Source organism: Balaenoptera acutorostrata, chromosome 15 (assembly GCF_949987535.1).
Source record: "Balaenoptera acutorostrata chromosome 15, mBalAcu1.1, whole genome shotgun sequence".
Lineage (NCBI taxonomy): Eukaryota > Metazoa > Chordata > Mammalia > Artiodactyla > Balaenopteridae > Balaenoptera > Balaenoptera acutorostrata.
In genome coordinates this window covers 89,959,660-89,979,347 of record NC_080078.1, presented here as the reverse complement: position 1 = coordinate 89,979,347, position 19,688 = coordinate 89,959,660, and the positions used below count along the sequence as shown (strand labels likewise).

The following is a 19,688-nucleotide window of genomic DNA, read 5'->3' as shown; positions in this document are numbered from 1 at the left end:
CCACACGTGGGGTGGGCTGTGCAGCCCAAGGCAGCCGAGCCCCCGGCTCCTGACCACACTGGGCACGTGGATGGGAAGAGCAGACGCCCTTGGGAGTTGATTAAACACAGAAAACACACCGCCTGCAACTGTCACTGCAAACCAGGTGTTGATGGGGGGGGCCACCAAAAGAGCCTCATTTGCAAGGCATGGCGCAGGTGCCTTTGCCCCCCGTGGACAGGTCACCTTCAGCCGACACTGCCACGAGGCTGATCAGGGTGCCAAACCCCACCGAGCGGGGGACGGAGAGAGGAGCATGGGGGAACCAGGCCGCATCCACCCCGCGGCCTGAGAGAAGCAAGGAGTGGGCTCTACGGAAGGACCCCTGGGGGAGAGAAGCACGTCGGGGGGAGTTAGGGAGCGATTTGTCTTCACACAAGGCAGACTCCCCATTGCTAACTTCCAGACAAGTTTGGGTTGCAGTTCTTCACAGGCTCTCAGTCTTAGAAGGGCGCTGACCCTCCCTGTCGGCCACATTTCTGGACCCAGACCAAGTCCGCGTGTTCCTTCCAGGAGCCCTGACTAACTGCTCTGCAGGAAAAGGGCTACTGAGGGTGTGTGGTCACTTCTAGAATTCCACCACCACTCAGGCAGGCCTTCAAACTGGAACACCATGAAAACTGATCAGTTAGAAAAGCAAGTCGAATTGGAAAAGATAATAGGAGAAAGGATCGTGAGAAAGATGGTAAAAGAAGAGAGGAAGGAAAGCGGGAAGAGGAGGATGGGGAAGAGTGTTTCGAGCCTACAGGACTGAGGGTCTCACTGCGTTTCTGGAGCTGGACGCGGGGTGAGTGAGCACGTGTGTGAATCTGCCATGATGGGCTGGGCCTCAGAACACGCACGTGTCAAAGCCAATAGTTCCCAGAAAGACACTTCTGGTCACGAACCCTGCCCAGCCTGGCCTGCGGGAACGGAAGGCCCCACTGGTAAAAGAGGCAACGACACGCCTCTCCTGGCTGCTGGGACCAGACGGGCTCCCCAGAGCCACAGAAATGAGGCCGGCAGGGCCGGACACTCCGAGAGACCTGGAGCTTCCTGCGCCGTTTCCGAGTCAGCTCAGGTCGCTGGAAGCCTACGGCAGCCATGGCTCCTCTCCTTAGAGGCACCAGAGCCCCAGGTCCTCTCCGGCCCCAGATCGGGATGAGCCAGGGAAACCCGGCCTGGATTCAGGCCCCCCAGCACAGAGGCCCAGGGCGGGAGGAACCCCCTGAAGAGGGGGCGACCTGAGGGGCCAAGAGGGGGCCCTCCTTCCACAGCCTCGGTTCAGCCTGGAAACCCAGAGCCAGCGCCGTGGGGCTTAGGGCTCAGCTGAGCTGAAGGCATGAAACCAAAGGCACAGTCCCCAGGTCCAGCCCCAAGAGGACGCTGAGAGCCGGGAAACCTCTGGGCGCTCGCTCCTCGCTTGAGCAGGGCTACCAAGCAGCGCGGTTGGTGCCACAGGGCGGCCCTGCCCAGACGTCAGGGCAGGGGGAGCAGAGGCGGAGGGAGGGCGCAGCAGAACGAAGGGGTGAGCGTGGGGGAGAGGCGCGGGGGGAGGGCACGAGGCGCCAAGACGGAAGCAGCTGGAAGGGGTTGCATGAGGAGGGAGCAGCACGGAGTTTTCTCTGCCATCACCAGCCTCCAGCTCGCTTAGCAAGAGCTGCACAGCCTGTAGCCCTCTGAGCCACGGGGAGACGTACAAGCCAAAGCCAATTCGGGACCTCTCCCGAATCTCCACGGCGGGAGGAAAGCAGGCCCAGACAGCCCGTCAGGGGTCCTCAGGAGAGGGAGAGAACGGGCCGGGCCACCACGGGCCAGAGGCAGGCCCTACCCCTGCTTGGCCCTCCCGGCCCTCGGCCCTCAGAGGGGAGCACGGGAGCCTGTAGCGGCCCGGGGCCCAAGGCGGCAGGCAGACAGCGGCGCTCAGAGCAGGGAGGTACAGGCAGCAGTGGCGACAGCCCAGCCAAGCAGAATCAGCCCCTCCGTGGCCCTGCCTCTCGGCCCCGCGGCCCCGTGCCCCTGGCCGGGGCCAGCCTGGGCCAGAGCCCTGGAGGAGGCTGCTTTCGGCCGGAGCCTCACGGAAGGAGCGAGCAGAGCAAGGCAGCCGCCCAAGAGACGGGAGGCCGGGAGGGCAGACATACTTGAGGTCAGCAGAATGGGCAGCCATGAGGTTTCTGAGGCTCTTGTCAGCAAGAGGGCAACCAGAGAGGCTGAAAGAGAAGAGATGGGACATCGGGGTGAGCCAAGAGGGGAGCAGCGGAGCAGAGGAGGGAGACCCACCGCGCGGCCCCCAGGCCGGGCCGGACCCGAGTGGGGACGAACCTGCGGTGGGAAGCATAGTTCCCAGTGACGTGGCCACTGCCGTCGCAGCCGGGGGTGGGGCAGCTGGACAAAGGAAACAGAGCGTCAGGACAGGGAGCGCCGCACCCCCGCCAGGCCCGCCCCCCAGGCTGGCCCCTGCCTCCGGCCCGGGCCCGCCCGAGAGCTGAGCCGCGACTCCTCCCCACCAGCCCTCAGAGCCGGGCCCTCGCCTCTCCGACTACAAGTCTCTCCCACACAGCTTAACTCGGGAAGCAAAGGGAACCCGCGTGAAGCTCGGCTTAAGGTTGGGGTGCCTCCGAAGCAAACGCGCTGTGCATGCACACGTGTGCGTGCTGGGGGACGGGTGTGCGGGGAGCCCCTTCCTGACGTGGCAGGGCCCTCCCCGAGGACGGGGCCCCAGACCAGAGCCACCCTGGGGCGAGCCAGCTGCGGGGCAGGAGGAAGCTGGCAGCCGGTGGGGCTCGGGGCAGGAAGAGGAACCCCAGGAACAAGCTCTAAGCGTCGGTGGGGGCTGGATCACCTGAGGGGCAGGGGCCAGGCCCTCACGGTCCCCTCGGGGAGGTGGCTCTCAGCGGGGGCTGGCCAGAAGGCTGTGGGGTGGCTCATGTCTACCAGTAGCTGCCCCCTCCCCGGTGGCATCTGGGTGAACTGACCCGGCTGCCGGAGCTGAGGACACGGAGCCCAAGGCAGAGCGCACCTCAGGCCTGGGGGCCGAGGGCCAGGAGCGCGGCGGGCGCTCGGGAGAGGTCCACTCCCCTCAGCCCTGTCTGCTCTGAGGGCCAGACGGGGGCTTGCCCTCACTCTTTATCAGCCTGAAGGAGTGGGTTAGCGGCCAGCGTGGTGCAGGGGCGAGAGGACACCTTCCCCCGCCGCCCGGCCCGGGAGGGTCCTAGCAGCGGAGGCCCAGCCTCTGCCCACCGAGGCAGCCAGGCCGGGAGGACGGTCAGCACAGGGCTGCGCGGGGGCCAGCCCGATCGTCACGGGCTCCCACCAAGGCGCGCTCCTTTCCAGACCGTGGCGGTCCCCTGAGGGGCCCTGCCGCCCAAGGTGGGGACTTACGTGAGCAGCTCCTTCTTTATGTCCTTGGAGAGAAACTTCAGCTTAAAGTTGGCCAGGGTGACCTCCCCGGGGTACTTCCGCTCCTCAAAATTCTCCTCCGACACTTCCTGGTCATCTGCTTCAGAAGAAGCAAAAGAATGGGCTGCTGGCTCTGACTGCAAAAAACCAGCAGGGAGAGGTTTTAACCAGCTGGCGGGGGGCCGGGCGCCCGACCCGGGGGCTGAGGGAGAGGGGCCTTTCAGAACTACGTCCACAGAGGCGTTTTCCGGAGTCTCCTGTCTTCTGGAAGCAGGAGGAAGACACGGGAAACAGCACCCCGAGGGGCTGGGGTGCTCCCTCACCTCGGCCACTGCTCCTGAGCTGCCCAGGAACGAGGAGACCCGGGCGCTGCCCAGCACCGCCGCTTCTGTGCCCTCCGCGGCCTCAGGCTGGCGGGTCACCTCCAACTGCCCGCCCTGGGCTGCAATCTACACACCAGGGTGTACACCGAGTGCGGCTCCTTTGGGGCTCGGCATGCGCTCAGTAGACAGTGGCACTAAGGAAGCGTTTGTTGAAATGCTATGATGATGAGACGGCACAATGTACAAAGTATGATAACAAATCATCACAGCGACCTCTGGACCATGTGGCCCTACCGCCCCCAGCCAGCACGATGACCTGACGGCAGCAGGCACTTCATAAGCACTTTGACCTCAAATGCGGGGCCTGGAAGTGTTCAGTCGCCACCCAAGGGCCGGGTGCTGTGGATGCAGGGGTGAACAAGGCCAGTCCCTCCGTCCAGGCGCAGGGAAGGAGTCCACGAGAGTCAGGGAGGTCAGTGCCCTACAGGTCGGTCTGCAGCAGACCATCAGCCCCCGTGGTGGATCGCAATTCGGATCTCAGGACTGCTACTTGCTGTGTGTCCCAGGCACGCTGTCCAGCCTCCTGGGCACCACACTCTTAAACTGGGGGAAATAGCAGCCCGTCCCAGGACACCTGGGGATGGGAGGAGGAAAGGCCCATCGCACCACGTTGTGCTGTTGTCACCGTCGCCACCGTTACTATCACTGAACAAGGCACAGCTGGGTGGACGAAGTGCCTCAACTTAAGCCCAGCCTTCAGGAGAAACGGGGGCCTCCCAGCAGCATAGGGGTAGAGGCTGCTTCAGAGCAGGGAGGGCGTCCCGGAGGCCCCTAGACACGGGGCCAGGGGTGTTGGGGTGTTAGCGGGACCTGAGGGGGGGCTGCTGCCAGAGTTGGGTGAGGTAAGGCTAAAGAGTGGGGCAGTAGCCCTACCCAGGATGGTCAAGGAGCCTCGGACAGAGCTAGAAGGAGAGTCTGAGCAGGGAATCCAGGGCCATGGGAAGGCCGGATCCAGGTGTTTCTGGGGGTCACCCAGTAGGACGTGGGCACCTGTGCCCAGGGCACAGGGGAGGAGAGGAAGGACCTGGGGGTCAGCTGAGGCTTCCTGATGGAGAGTGGACTGTCGACCATGGGGCATAGCGGCAGGCTTCTGTGGGCAGGGACCACAGGACCTCTGAGACCAGGGTCATCCGCAGAGGACATGACAGTCCTGGGAGGGGATGAGGAAGAGGGCATGTGAAGGGGGCGGGGCAACGTGGCCGGAGAGACCAGCCTCAGCTGGGGGTCAAAGAAAGGGGCAGGGAAAGGGAAGGAGCCAAAGCAGGGGCCGGGGGGGCGGAACTGAATAAGGGTGACAGCAGACGTGGGGACGCTACACTGGTGGCCCAGAACAGGAACAGGAGGGCCTCACCAGGCTCGGACTGGGGCCCCACCGGCCAGGGAGAAACCCTCCTGCCAGCCCCAGGTGGGCACCCTCAGCCAGCCTCCCTCCCCTGGGGGCCCCCCCGAGAGAGGCGTCCCTCTTCTGAGGCCAGACGTTGAGGTGCAGCCACGTGACTGAGCCAGAAGACCTAGGCCTGGGGCTCAGTCTGCTCCCCTGTAAAGTGGGGCTGCATGCGAAGCCTGTAGAGGGGCCCTAGCTGGCCCTGAGGGTGGGACTGCGGAGGGGCTGGGCTCTCAGAGAGGGACCCTCACCACCCCCTCCTCCCCCTCCACAGGGACCTGCGCCCCTTGCCCTCCTGGGAGTGGGGGCTGGCAAGGAGGGGAGGGCTGGGAGGGCACCCACAGGCCTGTCCACACCGTGCAGAGGCCACCTGGTTCTGAGCCCTCAGAGCAGGGCTTTGCTGTCCGGGAGGCTCTTCTCCGGGGGGAAAAGCCCTCCAGCGGCCCCCATCTCAGGTGGGTGGAGTAACTGGGAGGGAAGGTTCCACTGCCCCCGGAGTACAGCTCCTACACAGCAGCCTGGTTTGCTGCCCCTTACCAGGCAGAGCTGTGCTGGGACTCTGGCCACTGGCCGCCAAAGGGCCTCCTGAGTCCAGGAGTTTTCTCCTGCCCCCGTCCCGGGAGCCAGGCGCCTGAAGTGTCCTGGGGACAGTGAGGAGAGGCCGCTGCCAGAGCTCAGGGTGTCCCTAATCTGGGACACCAGCAGGTTGGTGGGAGGCCCACAAAAACGAGGAATTCGGAGCCACTCCCAAATCCTCCCCCGTGGGATCTGAACAAAAGCCCTTCTCCTCCCCGTGCTCTCGGAGAACCGCACTGGTGCTGACCGCTGATTCTGCCGAGGGGAGAAGGCCACCTCTCTCTCGGAGGGGACAAGGCCACAGACTGGCCCCACGGTGAAAACCCCTCCAAGAAGGTGGGCTTAGCTGCCCGAAGGGTGCAGGACCCTGTGTGGAAAGGGGCAGGACGCATAGAGGCTCTGCCCGGAGCGCAAGTGCGTTCACAGCCGCCCTCGGGGAAGGCACACCGACCACCAGCACCTGCTCGACCATCTGCCAGCCCAGGACCCCGGGACCCACCTCCTCAGGTTCCTCCTCTCGCTGGCGGCTGGGCTTGGTGTAGTCCAGGGGCCGGTCCCACTCGTCCTGGCGGGAGGCGTGGCTGGACGGGGCCGAGGTCACGGAGCTGCTGGGGGCGCCGGGGACGCTCTGGCCCTGGGAGGCATCAGGTGAGGCCACGCCGGGGCCGCCGCCGCCGCCGGGGAAAGCGTTCTCCCGCCTGCGGTGTCTGCGCATGCTCAAGTCCAGGGTTCCGTTCTCATCCACCTCGATGTCCGTGGCCTGCAGGGCCGAGGCAATGTCTGTGTTAGACACCACCCCCTTCCCACGTGCACCTCCTGGTCCATTACTCAGCTCACCGGAAGCCCAGACAGTGTCTCCCCCCAAAGGAAGCAGAGCCGAACAGGAAGAGAAAAGCCTGTGAGAAGAAGGCGTCCTGAAGCTGGTGTGGCCTACACTCTGCCCACTCCCTCGAGGCCTCCAGCGCCGTAACAGCAGACCCTCGACACGGCAGCTCGTGTGGGCCCCAGAACACGTGCAGGGCCCTCAGACTCGGCGAGACAAGGGAGCACACGTGTGCACAGGCACCTGGGCCCCCTTAGGCACAGTGCACGGAGTTCGGAGGGGACCCACCCAATGTCTCTGCCCAGCAGGGTCAGCGGTCAGGAGGGAGAAGAGGAAAGAGTGGTAATCACCTAGCAGACCCTGGGTTTGCTGAGCCCCCTTCGTGCAGGCGGCACGTGCTCCTGACTGCAAATCCCAACCCCCTGCTCTGCCTCAGATGGGGCTCCCGGCGGGGGACACACCAACCTTGCTGGGCAGGTCCTGCGGCTTCGTGCTGAGGTTCTCGGGCATCTCCCAGCAGCGCGTGGAGAGGTTCAGGATGGCCGTGGCGGCCATGTGTGCGGCCTCCGCGTCGTGGGCGTAGTCGAAGCCTGTAGAAGAGGACGAAGTGCAGGGGCTGGGCCTGGGGGGAGAGGCCTTTGGGAAAGGTTTGGCTGCAAAAAGGGAACAACAGCAGGCTGATATACAACCTGAACGGGAGGCGGCCACGCAGACACAGGGTGGGGGGTACTTTGGGGTGGCTGGGGGCAAGCACACCGGGCGCAGCGACGTGAAGGTGGGCCCAGGGCTGGGCCCTCCACCCGCCGCCTGCACACCCACCCAGCCCCACCCCTGTCGGGTATGGAGAAGGCCATTTCCATCTTGACCGTAACTTGGGCAGAAAGGGCAAAGCCTCCAAAGATGTTCTAGCTTCCCTGATATTTCAGACAAAACGAGCTGTCTATCGGTGAATGCTTATTGAGAGGCTAAAGTCTGCAAATAGGAGGAGTGTCTGGAATATCATTCAAGGAGGAAAATTTTATCACAACATCTCAAAAGGCTGATTTCAGTGTCGCCCCCCGCCCCCTCCGCCAATAGCCACAGCTTTGGTGAATAACATTATTGTTCAAATAAACATGATACATGGAGGCATAAAATGTTATCTTTTCTAGTAACTGTGCTATAACCATAAGATCACTCTCAGGTATGATTTCTGAGTAGTCAGGATATCGCCGGCAAATTTCCAGCGCCCCAGCGTAAGTGGGCACCTCGCGGGAAGGCATGAAGCCCCAGTCCCAACAAGTTGGAGAGACGCTCGCACTGCAGGTGGCCATTGTACTGATCAGCGTTTCTATTATTAACTTGTAGGAAACTCATCACTGGCAATTTTGGGGGCTGACAGCAACCACCAGGGGCTGCCAGGTCCAATCTCACGTACACTGGAGTGCTTTTCCATTTTATTTGTATTTCCAGGGCTACTAGGTTTGCAACTCACAAATTAGTGCAATAAGTGACCCCTCTCCCCCCCCAAAAAAAAGACAGGAAAGCTTGTTCTGGAGGGTTTGGCGGAATGAATTTTGTCAGTGCGAGCACCCAGAAAGTTTGTTGCTAATATCACAAATGGCACGTTGTATCCAGCAAGATGGTCCCCGCGCAGGAAGCATCTGTCGGGTACCCAGGCTCGGCACAGCGGTTGTCTGACCCTCCCAGACCCCCACCCCTCGAGCTAGGATAAACTGGCTGGGAACGGACGGCCAGGGGAGGGCACGCTCGTAGGCGGAACCATGTCAGCGACGTTGTCAAGTCTGCGGACACGCACGGCATGATGGACTTGGGTTTGTGTCACGCGTAGTGAGGAGACACGTCCAGTTTGATGGTGAGTGTGTGGGCAGCAACGTGGGTGAGACACGGACTCTGAGAAAGCCGCCGCGGGGATTGGGATGGTTTGGGCCCCAGGCTGGAGAGGACCGACCCGCTGCTGCTGAGGGTTCCTCCTCCACTGCCCCTCAGACGCTACACCTCCGGGAGCAGCTTTCCCCGACTTACATTTAAAGGCTTTCGGTGAGGTTTCGCTGGTCTGAATCTTTGGGGCAAGCACGCGCCTGCCAAAAACCTGAGCGTCAAAACTTGCGTAGTCGAAGGTGACCTTGGAGAACTTCTCCAGCTCCTTGGCCAGGTTGGCCCTGGGTGTGGTGGAGGCTACGCTGGGCCGGTGGCTTCCGTACGGAGGGACCTCAAGCTGCTTCACGAAGCACATGGGCCTGGGGTGTGAGACGGAGGTGAGAATCACGAAGACAGGACGCATGGACTCTGTGCTACTCAGCCCAGTGCCCCGTGCCACGGCCTGGCCCAGCCATGCCTCAGACCCCGGCGCGGACAGAGACCCAGGCAGGCCCTCCCGCACGTCCACCACTGCAGGGTGCCTAGGGGCCGATGTGCAGGAAGAACCGCCACAGGGAAGAAGCGCTAGGAGCCTTGAAGAAACAGTGCATGTCCCCTTGCGGACCGCGTCAACAGAGGAGGGAATGAGGAGAGCAGGTTTCTGAGCCCTTTGCAGGGAGCCCTAGAGGAGCATCCTTAGGGCGGCAGGCAGCCAAGGCAGAATTCTGGTGGGGGAATAACTTACAATTCCCCAGAGGGGAGGGAGCTGGGGTGCCTGGAGGGGACATGGAGGTGTTTCTGAGAATCAGCCTCAGGGCGGGCCGACCCAGGCCTTCGCAGCGAGGGGCCTGGCCCTCCACTGTCTTCTGCTGAAAGTCACTTGAGATGCCCCCGGAGGGGCTGCTGCAGGGGTTAGAGACAGGCAGGAACGGACGCTGCAAGCATTCGGTCGCTGTTACTGAAGCTCTGGAAGAGCTCGGATTTTTAAGTGCACAAGAGACGGTGCGAAGACACCAGCCCTGACAGCACTGCAGCCATGGCAGGAGGGGACCAGCCTGGCAGAGAAAGGCCGCAGGCTCTGTACCGTTCTGTGGAGCGGCTTGTGTACCAGTCAGCTCAGAGAGAAGAAGAGCGGAGGAGGCCTGGGAGGGCCAAGCAGTGACTTCAGTCTGGAACAGGTGGGTGGGCGGAATTAAGAAGGAGCCAGTGGTGAGGGCCCCCAAGGTGCCAGGCACCATAAGAACTTGCGTGTGACCCGAAAATAGGAGCCTGGTGCCAGGAGGGCCCTGCAGCCACGATAAGGCGGCTCCGAAGGGCCTTGGGAAACCGATGCCACCAGAGCGCGGGCGGCTCTCCTTCCCCGGGAGGGGCAGGGGCCCCTCTGGACCAGCCAGTGGCATCTGAGAAGTTGCTGGTGGGTGCTCAGGCACCCCTGGGGGGAGACGAGTCCTACGCTTAATGTCTGTGCCACGTTTTGGTGGCTTCCTCAGCCAGGGCTTCCGCCAGCAGCAGACTCAGTGTCCGTGAGGCCCACAAAGCTTTGCAAAGATTCTCCCCACACCCTGGGGTACAGCATCCAGAAACGGGGCCCCACGGAACACATGGAGCCTGGATGGAAAGCTCTGCATCCCGGCCACAACTGCTACCATTCTGGGCTCCTCACCGAGGGCCCGGGGAACAAAATGTCACTGCCTCATTCAGGCCTCATGAGAAACTTCTGAAGTCGATAACGCTGTTGTCCCACTTTTACAGGCAAACAAACTGAGTCACATTCCTGGGGCACAACCTCCACCTTTGGCACCTGTTTGGCCCCCACCCTGGCCTCACCAAGCCTTACCTGCCTGGCAGTTTGACATTTTGTCAGTGACTTGGATCAAGGCAAGAAAACCGACAAGAAGCCAGAAGGAACGGAATAAGATGGAGGAGGGAAGCAGTTTCCACCATCGTGAGCGCCCCCTGGTTGAACGAAGCCAACTGGAGCGCAGGGCGCCCCAAGGCCAGGGCCGCAAGGGCTCCCCAGGGCGGGAGGGCGAGGCCCGGCCCGGAGACTGCCTGCACGTGACCCGCTGAGGCCAAGGCGGGAGGCCACGCTCCTCAGGCAGAGGCCCCGCCAGGCACGTGCCGGGGAAGGGACAGGTGGGGGACGGAGGTGGCCCGCCCACCTCCAGACCGCGGTCTGTGCCGTCGCCCATGCTCGTGGCTGCCGGGCGCTGGGCCTGGGCAGGGAACAGCAGGCCTGGTCCCCCACACTCTCCTTCGGGAGACAGATGTGGTACAGCAGTCTAGACGGGACGCCCTGTCAGTTCTGGCTCCTCGGAGACGAGGGAGCAGGGAGTCCACTGAGCAAGGACACGGGGGTGAGGGAGGGTCCCCCAGCATGGTGGGCGCCGGAGAACCGGTCCCACTGGGAGGAGATTCTGAAGGCAGGCTGCCAGGGGGGTGAGTGGCCTTGGGAAAGCTCCTCAGCCTCTGGCCTTGTTCGTGGCACCTACAGGGCCTTGCGGGTGAGGTCACACTAAGCAGACTCGTCCTGAATGGTCTTTCAGAAGCCCCCTCATTGATGAGCCACGTCTACACGCACACACGGGTGCACACACACTCACACGTGTGCATATGCACCTAAACACACAGCACCTCAAGGGTCACGGGGAGCGGCACTCCGGAGGGTGCCGCTGGCCCCCACTCCTCTCCCCGGTTCAGGGTCCGTCCTGGGGTGAGCAGCTCCCAGGGCCCCCTAGACAGCAGGGGTCCTGGGCTGGGGCAGCCCCCTCTCTCCAAACAGGACCAGCAACTCCACAAACAAATCCCTGAACAATCCCATGCGGTGACATCAGACACCCCTGGGGAGAGCACGGCAGGGTCAGCTGTGCGGGTGTCGGTGCCCACGAAACCACCCTCCAAGTCCACCCTGGGAGACACCAGCACACACGTGCACATACGCACGAGCGTGGACACACACACAGCGGCGGAGAGGCGAGAAGCCCCCTGGGCACTTGGGGAGGCAGCCCGTGAAGCCAAGTAGGACCCTGCAGGGCCTTCCCGGGTAAAAAAGCCCCTGCGTGTCCCTGATTCTTGTTTGTAGGAAAAAAAAAAAAAGTCTTTACATCCCCTAGGCCTTCCCACCCAGTTCCAAAGAGCAGGTTCAATCAGTTAACAGGACAACAGAGTCACAGGGCTCCTAGTTCCTCCTGAAGAGGCAGAGGTAACAATCTGACACGTATCTCTGAGTCATTCTGCAGAAACTAAGACCCCCTCCCGGTGGAGGGTGGTGATGGCATGCCGACCACAAGCATGTGGACCCCTGACTGGCTGGAACCGTAAGGCTGAGATTCCCGAAACGTCACCCAATTGCCTCACCATCAGCCGACCAGGAGAGGGTTCACGGGCTGATCACCCATCCTGGACCCTCTCCCCTCACACTGGCTGTCAAGACCCTGCCTGAAAGCCATCGGGGAGTCGAGTCTTCTGAGCACGGGCTGCCTGTTCTCCCTGCTCGGCTCTTGTAATAAACCTTTCTCTGCTCCAAACTCTGACCCAGTTTTGGTTTGTTTGGCCTCACTGCACATCAGGCACATGAACTTGGGTTCGAAAACACCCCTCCCGGTCTGTGATTCATTTCACTCACCTGAGGATCCGATCCGAATTGGAGCTATTCTTGGAAGGATCTCCCGTCTGTGGCTGTTGCTTCTCATGAGATTTGGCTAATTTTTCGGCAGCAGCAATGGGACACCCAGACAAACTAGAGAAAGGACGGGAGGACAGCTGAGCCCTCCTCCAGGCCCCACCCGTCTGAGCCAGGAGCCAGGCGTCAGCAGGAGCTCAGGGAAGGCTGTCTTCCCTATAGAGGCGGCCTTTCCCCCAGGTCTGTCCTCAAGCCCTCAAAGCACCTGCTGCTCAGTCAGCTTCTGTTTTTGGAAATTCTAAGCCAATGACACAGAGACAAAACACACCCTAAAGTTCTTCAAGGCTCTGAGCAAAGGCACCTCCTCTGGGTGGGTCTGGGGCATGGGCCTGCCTCTCACCTCCCTCCTCTCCCCTCACCACCAACCAGAGCTGCTCACATTCTATCAGCCCACGGGCCACGAACTGGCTGCTGACCCTGGAGGACATGGACCACCAGGGTCACACGAGGAGGGCACAGGTCCTTCCCAGGAAAGCACCCACGGATGCAGCTTCGACTGTCAGAACTGAGAAACTGCGATCAGCCAGGAGAGGTGACATAATCCCAGCCGTGTTGGGGAATTTAGCCTCTTCTCAGTGATTGGACCTCAAAAACTCTGGCCAATCCTTCCAGCTGAGTGTCACTTGCTAGAGCCACTTCACGTCCCGCCACGGCTGCAGCCACCCAGGGCTCGGGGCGAGGGCGGGGGATACGGTGACCTCTCGCCAGAAGACGGCAGACAACTCAAGCACCGGGGTCTCAGCGCCCCTACAGAGCAGCCAGGCTCGGTCCCGGCTGCTGAGGTTCTGCCTTGAGCAAAAGCTAGTGTCCAGAGGTTTCCCGGATCTCAGCAGGACAGGGTCTCTACCTGGCTCTCCCCACAGGCTGCAGGCCTCCCCGCGCTGCATGCACCCATTCCTCCAGCCGCCCTCTGGTCTCTCGGGACCCCCACTCACAGTGGCACAGGTGCTGCCCTGCTCTCGCCAAAGGTCTGCCCTGACCTTGCACTCACCCCCCAGGGCGGCACACAGGGAGACCGTGTCCCAGGCTGGGGCATGCACTGCAGGCACCCCCGTCCATGGCCCTCACCGTTCCCAGCCCAGCCCAGCCGCGTACCTTCTGTGCGTGTTACGGTTGCTGTTCACGTGGCCCTGGCCTGTGCAGCCAGGAGTGGGGCACTTGAGCACGTTCTCATGCATGGCCAATACTGCAAGACAACCGGGGGCAGCCGGTGAGCACCACCTGCCGCGGGGGATGCCGGAGTCCCAGGCCCGGCTCACTCAGGCCACGCCCCCTCCCATGGCGGCCCTGGCCTCCCTGAGGCAGAAACCAGCTCAGCCTTACAACCTCCCTCCTCTGAACTTAATGGTCACGATTACTGCCCCCCGCCTAGAAGCAAGGACAGCGTTTCTCCTCCTGAGCCCTCAGAACGCAGACAGCGGCCGCTCCCCAGCTCCAGGGCCCGGCCTCCCCTCCTGCGTGTCCGTGCCTGTGGCCGGTTTCCAGGGGCCCTGACCCAGGCTGCCGTCTCAGGGTGAATAACGGGGCATGTGCTCCGTGTCGCCACGCTCGTAGGGCCCAAGTCTGGGCTTCTGGACGTGCCAGTCCAGAGGGACAGGGTCCTGGGTGGCCACTCCATGTGGACACCATCCAAACACCAGAGGCGGCCTGAGCCGCGCCGAGCTACTCACTCTCCGGGGGGATCCTGTCCTTGTGGGGGCAGCCAGACAGGCTGCGGTGGTGCGGGTACAGCCCAGTGACGTGGCCGGTGCCGTCACAGCCTGGGGTCGGACACTTGATCTCACGCTTCTCAGCTCTTGCGGGATCTAAACACACAAGGCCTCTCAGTCAGGGGGCGGCCAGGAAGCTGGGTGGGAGGTGGTGAGCAGGGCGGCGGCAGGGCAGCTCACGATCCTTCACTCTGGCTGTCCAGAGAGGGGAGTGACCAGACTTCCCAAGAGCCCAGAAGGGACCGTGGTTGGACCGCACGGGGACCCCGGAGAGACCGTCCACGCTGGCTGTCTGGGTGGAAAAGCCCACAGACTGCGGCAAGCCACAAACAGCGGGACCTGCAGGGCTTCAGGGAGGACCCCCCGGCTGGCGGCTGGCACCTCTGCCCTGTCCTGCTAATGTCATGCGAGGGCCACTGGCTTCCGGGGGGGAGCCAGGCCTCTGCACAGAGAGGTAGAGCTATGTGACAAGGTCTCTGCCAGGACACGTCCTTTGTATGTGACAATAACGGGGACAGAGGGGCTAAGTGACTTACCCAAAGCAGCTAATAAAGGCCTGGGCAGAAATTTGACCCCAAATCTCAGTTACTGACCTCGTACAGCCTCTGCAGGCCCAGAGAGGTCACTTTCAGTGTGGGGCAGAGGGACTGCCTCTCAGGACACGCACGGTCCCCAGAGCACAGCCAGTGTCCCAGAGAAACTTCCAGTGGAGCCGTCCGTCCCCTTTGGTAGGGAAGCCACAATGCGGAAGTCACAGGCCATGCTGGGAAAGCCCACCCCAGGGAGGGCAGGGCCCAGGCGGGCTCTGTGTGATTTAAATGGGGGGACGTTGTCCTTTGACCACCAGGCAGGCAGGGGCACCCTAAGGGGCTCACAAGCCTCTCCCAGGCCCCGCCTTCCTGGGCTCGCTGTCGCTGGCCTCTCTGTCCAGGGCTTGTACGGCGTCTGCACCTCAGCGTCAGTCAGTCCCTGAGAACCAGTCCCACTGTCCTCCGTGGCTCGGGCCTGCTCTGCACTGCCCAGTGCGCCCAGCCTGGCCACCTGCCTCACCGACCACGGGCTGCTTCTGTCTGGCCCACACCACCTGCCCCCGCCCATGCCCCCCAGCCTGTAAAGGCCTCAGGACTCGTCCCTGGGTCCAGGACTGCGCATCCCTGGGAGGGGGCGGGGCAGGGCCAGGTGCCCAGACTACCTTTGCTGCAGTAGCTCTTCCGGGTGGCGTCCAGGGGCCTCGCCGCCTTCCCCGGCTCGCCCGGGCCCGGCGGACCTTGCTCAGCGGGTGGGCAGCCCGGCTCGCGGACGGCCCGCACCTGCTCGGCCTTCAGGGCGATGGCCTGCTCCAGGAGGCCCAGGTTCCCGCGGGTCATCATGTCGTACATCTCCGACTCGTCCGTGACTGTGGACTTCTGGGACCTCGAGTCCTCGTCCTTGCCATCGTCGTCGGAGCGCACTTCCACGAGGACGGAGAACGCGGGCTTGGGGCTGGGAGACGCCGGGCGCCGGGGCTCAGAGGCCTTCGGTGGGGGGTCGTGGGGGGCCCTGTCCTGGCAGATCACGTCAGGAGGGGCCTCGTCCTCGTCCTCGTCCTCGTCCTCGTCCTCGTCCTCGTCCTCGTCCTCGTCCTCGTTGCCCAGGGCCACCCTCTGCTTGCTGGACACCTCGCTGGCCACGCACTCCAGGGACTGGGGACACAGCTCCTGGGAGCGCTCACTGGTGACTTCGATCACCTCCTCTGCGTCCTCCGGCTGGATGAAGACGTCCTTCTCCCCCTCGTCGCTGGTGGCTCCTTCCTCAGCCTCCTCCCGCACCAGGCGCACGATGCCAGAGCCCGGCTTGGCCCCCTGGCCCGAGTCTGCCCCGACCAGTGTCTCTTCAGCGATTTGGCCCAAATTTAGGAGAGAAGTTGCAATGATCTCCTGATAGCTGCTGTAGCTGCCCTTGGAGGGGCCCGTGAGGCTGCTGATGGGATTGGATCCGAAACGAGCCTTGACGGGGCTCCTTCCTGCACAAAATCAGAAACTGTGTGGTAGGTACACGGGGAAAGAGGGCAGGTCTCCAGGCGGGGCTCCTCCAGCCTGCCCCACTGCAGCGGGGGGACACCAAACCCCCAGAAATTGGCTCGGGGTGGCCGTTTTTGTCAGCCCCTCTGCCCAGATCTGGAGATCACAGTAAGCTTATGTTGGGAGGTAGATGGAGAAATCACCGCTGTATTTTGAAGCTGAGAATTACTCTGATATTTTTGATTAACGGTCCTCCCTGTTACGTGTACTTTCTTAAATCAGGCAAATCTACATTTCATAAAATGGAGCTTAAAGAATGGATCAGATTTTTAAAAATTGTTTCATAACTGAGAAGCAGCAGAAGTTGAAGTTTGAGTCTTTGAATTGCCGTGGCTAAGAAGTAGTGGGTGCCCCCTGGGACCATCGACAAGGACCCCCGGGCGCAGCACCAGCCCACGTGCTCCCGCTCTAGGAGCGGCCGAGCCAGGGCCGATGCCTGAGCGCCAAGCTCCCTCCTTTATAAGAAACCCAGCAAGCGAGGGTCCCTGGCCCTGCACCCTCTCAGGCAGAGCCGGGTCCCCAGGAGGGAGGCAGGTATGAGGACCCTCCCTGCAGTGGCTCCAAAATGGAATAAAAATCCGCCTCAGGCCCTGAGAGGTGAGAGCGCCAGAAGCTCGGAGGTGCTGGGGGGTTTGGGCCTCAGGCCTCAGCCAGCGTCTCGGGACGTGGACGTGTCCCACCTTCACACTAGTGTTTGCCAAGGGCTGGGGGCCCCGCAGGGAAGAAGGTGCCAGCAGGGAGACCCCCTCAGTTCCCCCTGCCCGGCCCAGCTTCCCTGAACACCCGCACCATCCCCCCTAATGCCAAGCAGACCCCTTGCCCCCCTGCAGGTGGCGCTCCTGAGGCCACGCGGGGCGGGTCTACCCGAGACCCCGCCCCACAGACACACAGCCACGTCCATCTGTCCGTCCGTCTCTCACACACACAGACACACACCCAGATGCACAAGGTTCACCCACAGATGAGCCTCTGGGCCCCCCCGAGCCCCAAGCGCCAGCCCCTCCCCAGGAGGCCTTGCAAACGTCAGACAAGCGGCGCTTGTTCTCAGCAGGGCTTCCTCGCTCGCGGGAGCCCCGCCTGCTCACAGGCTGCGATTCTCCGGGGCCACACTAAGCGCCTTTATTCAGGAGAGAAAGAGCAACAAAGCACCTTCAGCTGGCTCGGGGCGATGAATGTCCTCCTGTCCTGACGCCGCGGCCTCGTCCTCCTCCGCAGTTCCTTCCGACTCACCAGAAACAGAGGCTCCCTTCACCTCGGCGTCCTCGCTGCCGTCGCTCTCCACGCCGTAGCCCTCGTCCAGAGCCAGCTTCAGGGGCTGCGCCTTCCGCCTGGACCCCAGGTGCTCGGCCTCGGCGCCCTCCAGCTTCCTCTTCTTGGCCAGAGGGCAGCTCAGCAAACTGGGAGGGAGGAGGCCGGGCCGCCCCGTCAGCACCGCCCGGGCCCCCGGCCTTCACCCTCTGCAGCGCGTTCCCCGTCCTGAAAATCTCTCTCTGCATCTCGTCACCACCCCTCCGCCAAAGCCCCAGACTCAAGACTGGCAGGTTGACATGTTCAAAATTTTACAGTAATTGTCCGCGTTAAAAAGGACCTGATTGTGCTTTACATTTCACTTCCTGCTTCTCTGGGAAGGTCCAACCTCAATGGCCCTGTCCACGCCAGTCATTCCCCCTGGGGTGGCCAGCGGTGGGGGCCGGCCCAGGCTGTCCTGCTCTGTGCCCACCGCCCCCCAGGCAGGTCGTCAGGAGTGCCCAGGCCCTTCCTTCACCGCCTCCAGACCCTTCGCACCCTCACCCACCCCCTGAACCTGGCACCGCAGTCGGGGGCCCCTGAGGTCCAGCAGACCCCCGGGATGATAGCAGTGAGAATAGCCAGCCCGTGTGCGCCGGCTCTGCTCTAGGCTCTCCCGCACAGACACCTCCGGCCTCACAGCAGCCCCGAAGGGGAGACACCGGAAAGGCACGCCACAGTCGCGCTCGGCCTCCCAGTAACAGGGTCACATGGGAGGCCACCGCAGCTCGGCAGCCAAGAGCAGAGGTGGAAGGTTCTAGACCCACAAAGGGTCCCAGAGCAGGAGAGGAGCTCCAACCCCCCCAGCAGCCCAGCCTCTTTCCCAGGAACCTTGCTGAGGGCCCTCCAGCCTCCTTACCTTCGGTGCCTGGAGTACTTGCCCCGGATATGTCCCGAGCCCGTGCATCCGGGAGTGGGACAGCTGGGGGGAGACAAGCAGGAGGGGTCACCTGGGGGCGGGCCCCGTGGGGCATGGGGAGAGGGTCCGAATCTCGGGGCCCAGCCCAGACCCTCACCCTGGGAAGCAGAAGATTGTCTCCAAACAGTTCATCTCAGAATGGCTGCTTGCAGTTTGCAAAAAATTAATGAAATAACTCACCCCCATTTATACAAATGAATGGCTCGTTACAATTTTATGAGAGTGTTTAATTAAAGATCTGTGTGTATGAAATCAAGGCTGGACGACTTCCTTTTTCCACAATGAGTCTTTCCCACTGCAGGCAAACCACCACCAGGCTTCCAGGGAGCTGGGAACAGGGAACCTCCAGGGCGCCCCCAGAACCAGCACCTGAAGCTGGCCCAAGGGCAAAGCACAAACACGGGGATCCTCCATGGCCTTCAAGATGCTGCAAGGCCCTGCCAGGCATGCCCTTCACTGGCACACTGAGCCAACGCCCTCAGGCAGGAACAACTCTGCAAAGGTGCAGTTTTGACCCAAGCCACAGGACCCCGGCTGGAGGTGGCAGCAAAGACCCCACTCCAGAACTTGCAGCCTGGTGTGATCCCAGCTTCCCACAAAGGGAGGTGAAGCCAGGAGGGCCGATGACCCAGGAGCTGCCGTGAGACCTCGGTGGGGCGAAGCCTGGCCTCTTACAGCTCCAGGAGTTCCTCTCCCTTCACCATCATCTGTCTCGCCACAGAACCAGATGGTGGGAAGCTCTGGAAACTTCCAGTCACGGGCACAGACCACCCAACCCACTTCCCCAGGAGTCAGCTCCCCAGGGCAGCAAGGGGCCTGTGTGGGACTTGAGGGCAGGGTCCTGTGGGCTTTTGAGACGGAGAACCTGTGGTGGACACAGGGGGAGCCCGAGCTCCTCCCGGGAGGAATCACCGCAAGGTGCCCCCATCCAAGAAGGGACAACCTTGTCGTCACGGGGTCTGAGTCCCCCACCTCCGAGCAGGCTCTCCCAGAGCCTGGGAGGAAGGTTGTGCGGCCCCCCCGACCCCAGTGGGCTCATGAGGCTCGGAGAGGGGCACCACTCTGGACCTCTGTCCAGACACACTGCTGTGTCTAATCTGATCGATCACGGACCTGACTACAGAGGACTGTGGGGTCCCACCGGCCGGCAGGCCACACTCGCTGACGGATCAGCAAGAAACAGAACAGCCCGTGGAGGCAGGGTCGCGCCCCCCAGCTCAACAGTGGCCTTTGCGGGAGCCGGGGTCTCTGAGGGGGACGCACCCTGCAGCCCCCCATGATGAGGCCACCGTGGCTCGTCTCCTGGTGTTTAAAAGAAGAGAGGAAAGGAGAGAGGGAGGAGAGGGAGGAGAGGGAGAGGAAGGGGGAGGACGGGGGGGGGGGGGGGGAACATGCGAACTTTACTGTGCGTTTCCTTTCCAGGCAGACAGGACTTGCTGCTGCCCAAGGCCTCTCACTCTGAAATCTATGCCCCACACTTGCTGTCACTTTCTCAAAAACTAGCTTTGAGACTCTTCACAAAAGCTCCTTGTTATTGGGGATTTGAAGCTGAGGTCCCAATTAGTCGATTAATCACTGAGTCCGTCAG

At 62.4% G+C, this 19,688-nt stretch overlaps 1 protein-coding gene across 10 annotated transcripts in view; it reads right to left on the bottom strand.

The window, feature by feature from the left end:
* Positions 1-19,688, bottom strand: part of MYT1 (myelin transcription factor 1) — a 65,494-nt gene that overhangs the window by 12,144 nt on the left and 33,662 nt on the right. For 4 of the 10 annotated variants that reach the window (XM_007185173.2, XM_007185166.2, XM_007185167.2 and 1 more), the window contains exons 5-16: positions 18,041-18,103; positions 17,044-17,291; positions 15,027-15,836; positions 13,796-13,930; positions 13,221-13,311; positions 12,069-12,182; positions 8,609-8,823; positions 7,049-7,236; positions 6,260-6,520; positions 3,400-3,554; positions 2,341-2,403; positions 2,160-2,228 (exon numbers count right to left, since the gene is read on the bottom strand). In XM_007185173.2, the coding sequence (XP_007185235.2) occupies positions 2,160-2,228; positions 2,341-2,403; positions 3,400-3,554; positions 6,260-6,520; positions 7,049-7,236; positions 8,609-8,823; positions 12,069-12,182; positions 13,221-13,311; positions 13,796-13,930; positions 15,027-15,836; positions 17,044-17,291; positions 18,041-18,103 (2,412 nt within the window). The remainder of the gene's footprint in view (positions 1-2,159; positions 2,229-2,340; positions 2,404-3,399; positions 3,555-6,259; positions 6,521-7,048; positions 7,237-8,608; positions 8,824-12,068; positions 12,183-13,220; positions 13,312-13,795; positions 13,931-15,026; positions 15,837-17,043; positions 17,292-18,040; positions 18,104-19,688) is intronic. The other 6 variants (XM_007185168.3, XM_007185170.2, XM_028167277.2 and 3 more) reach the window with 4 other exon arrangements.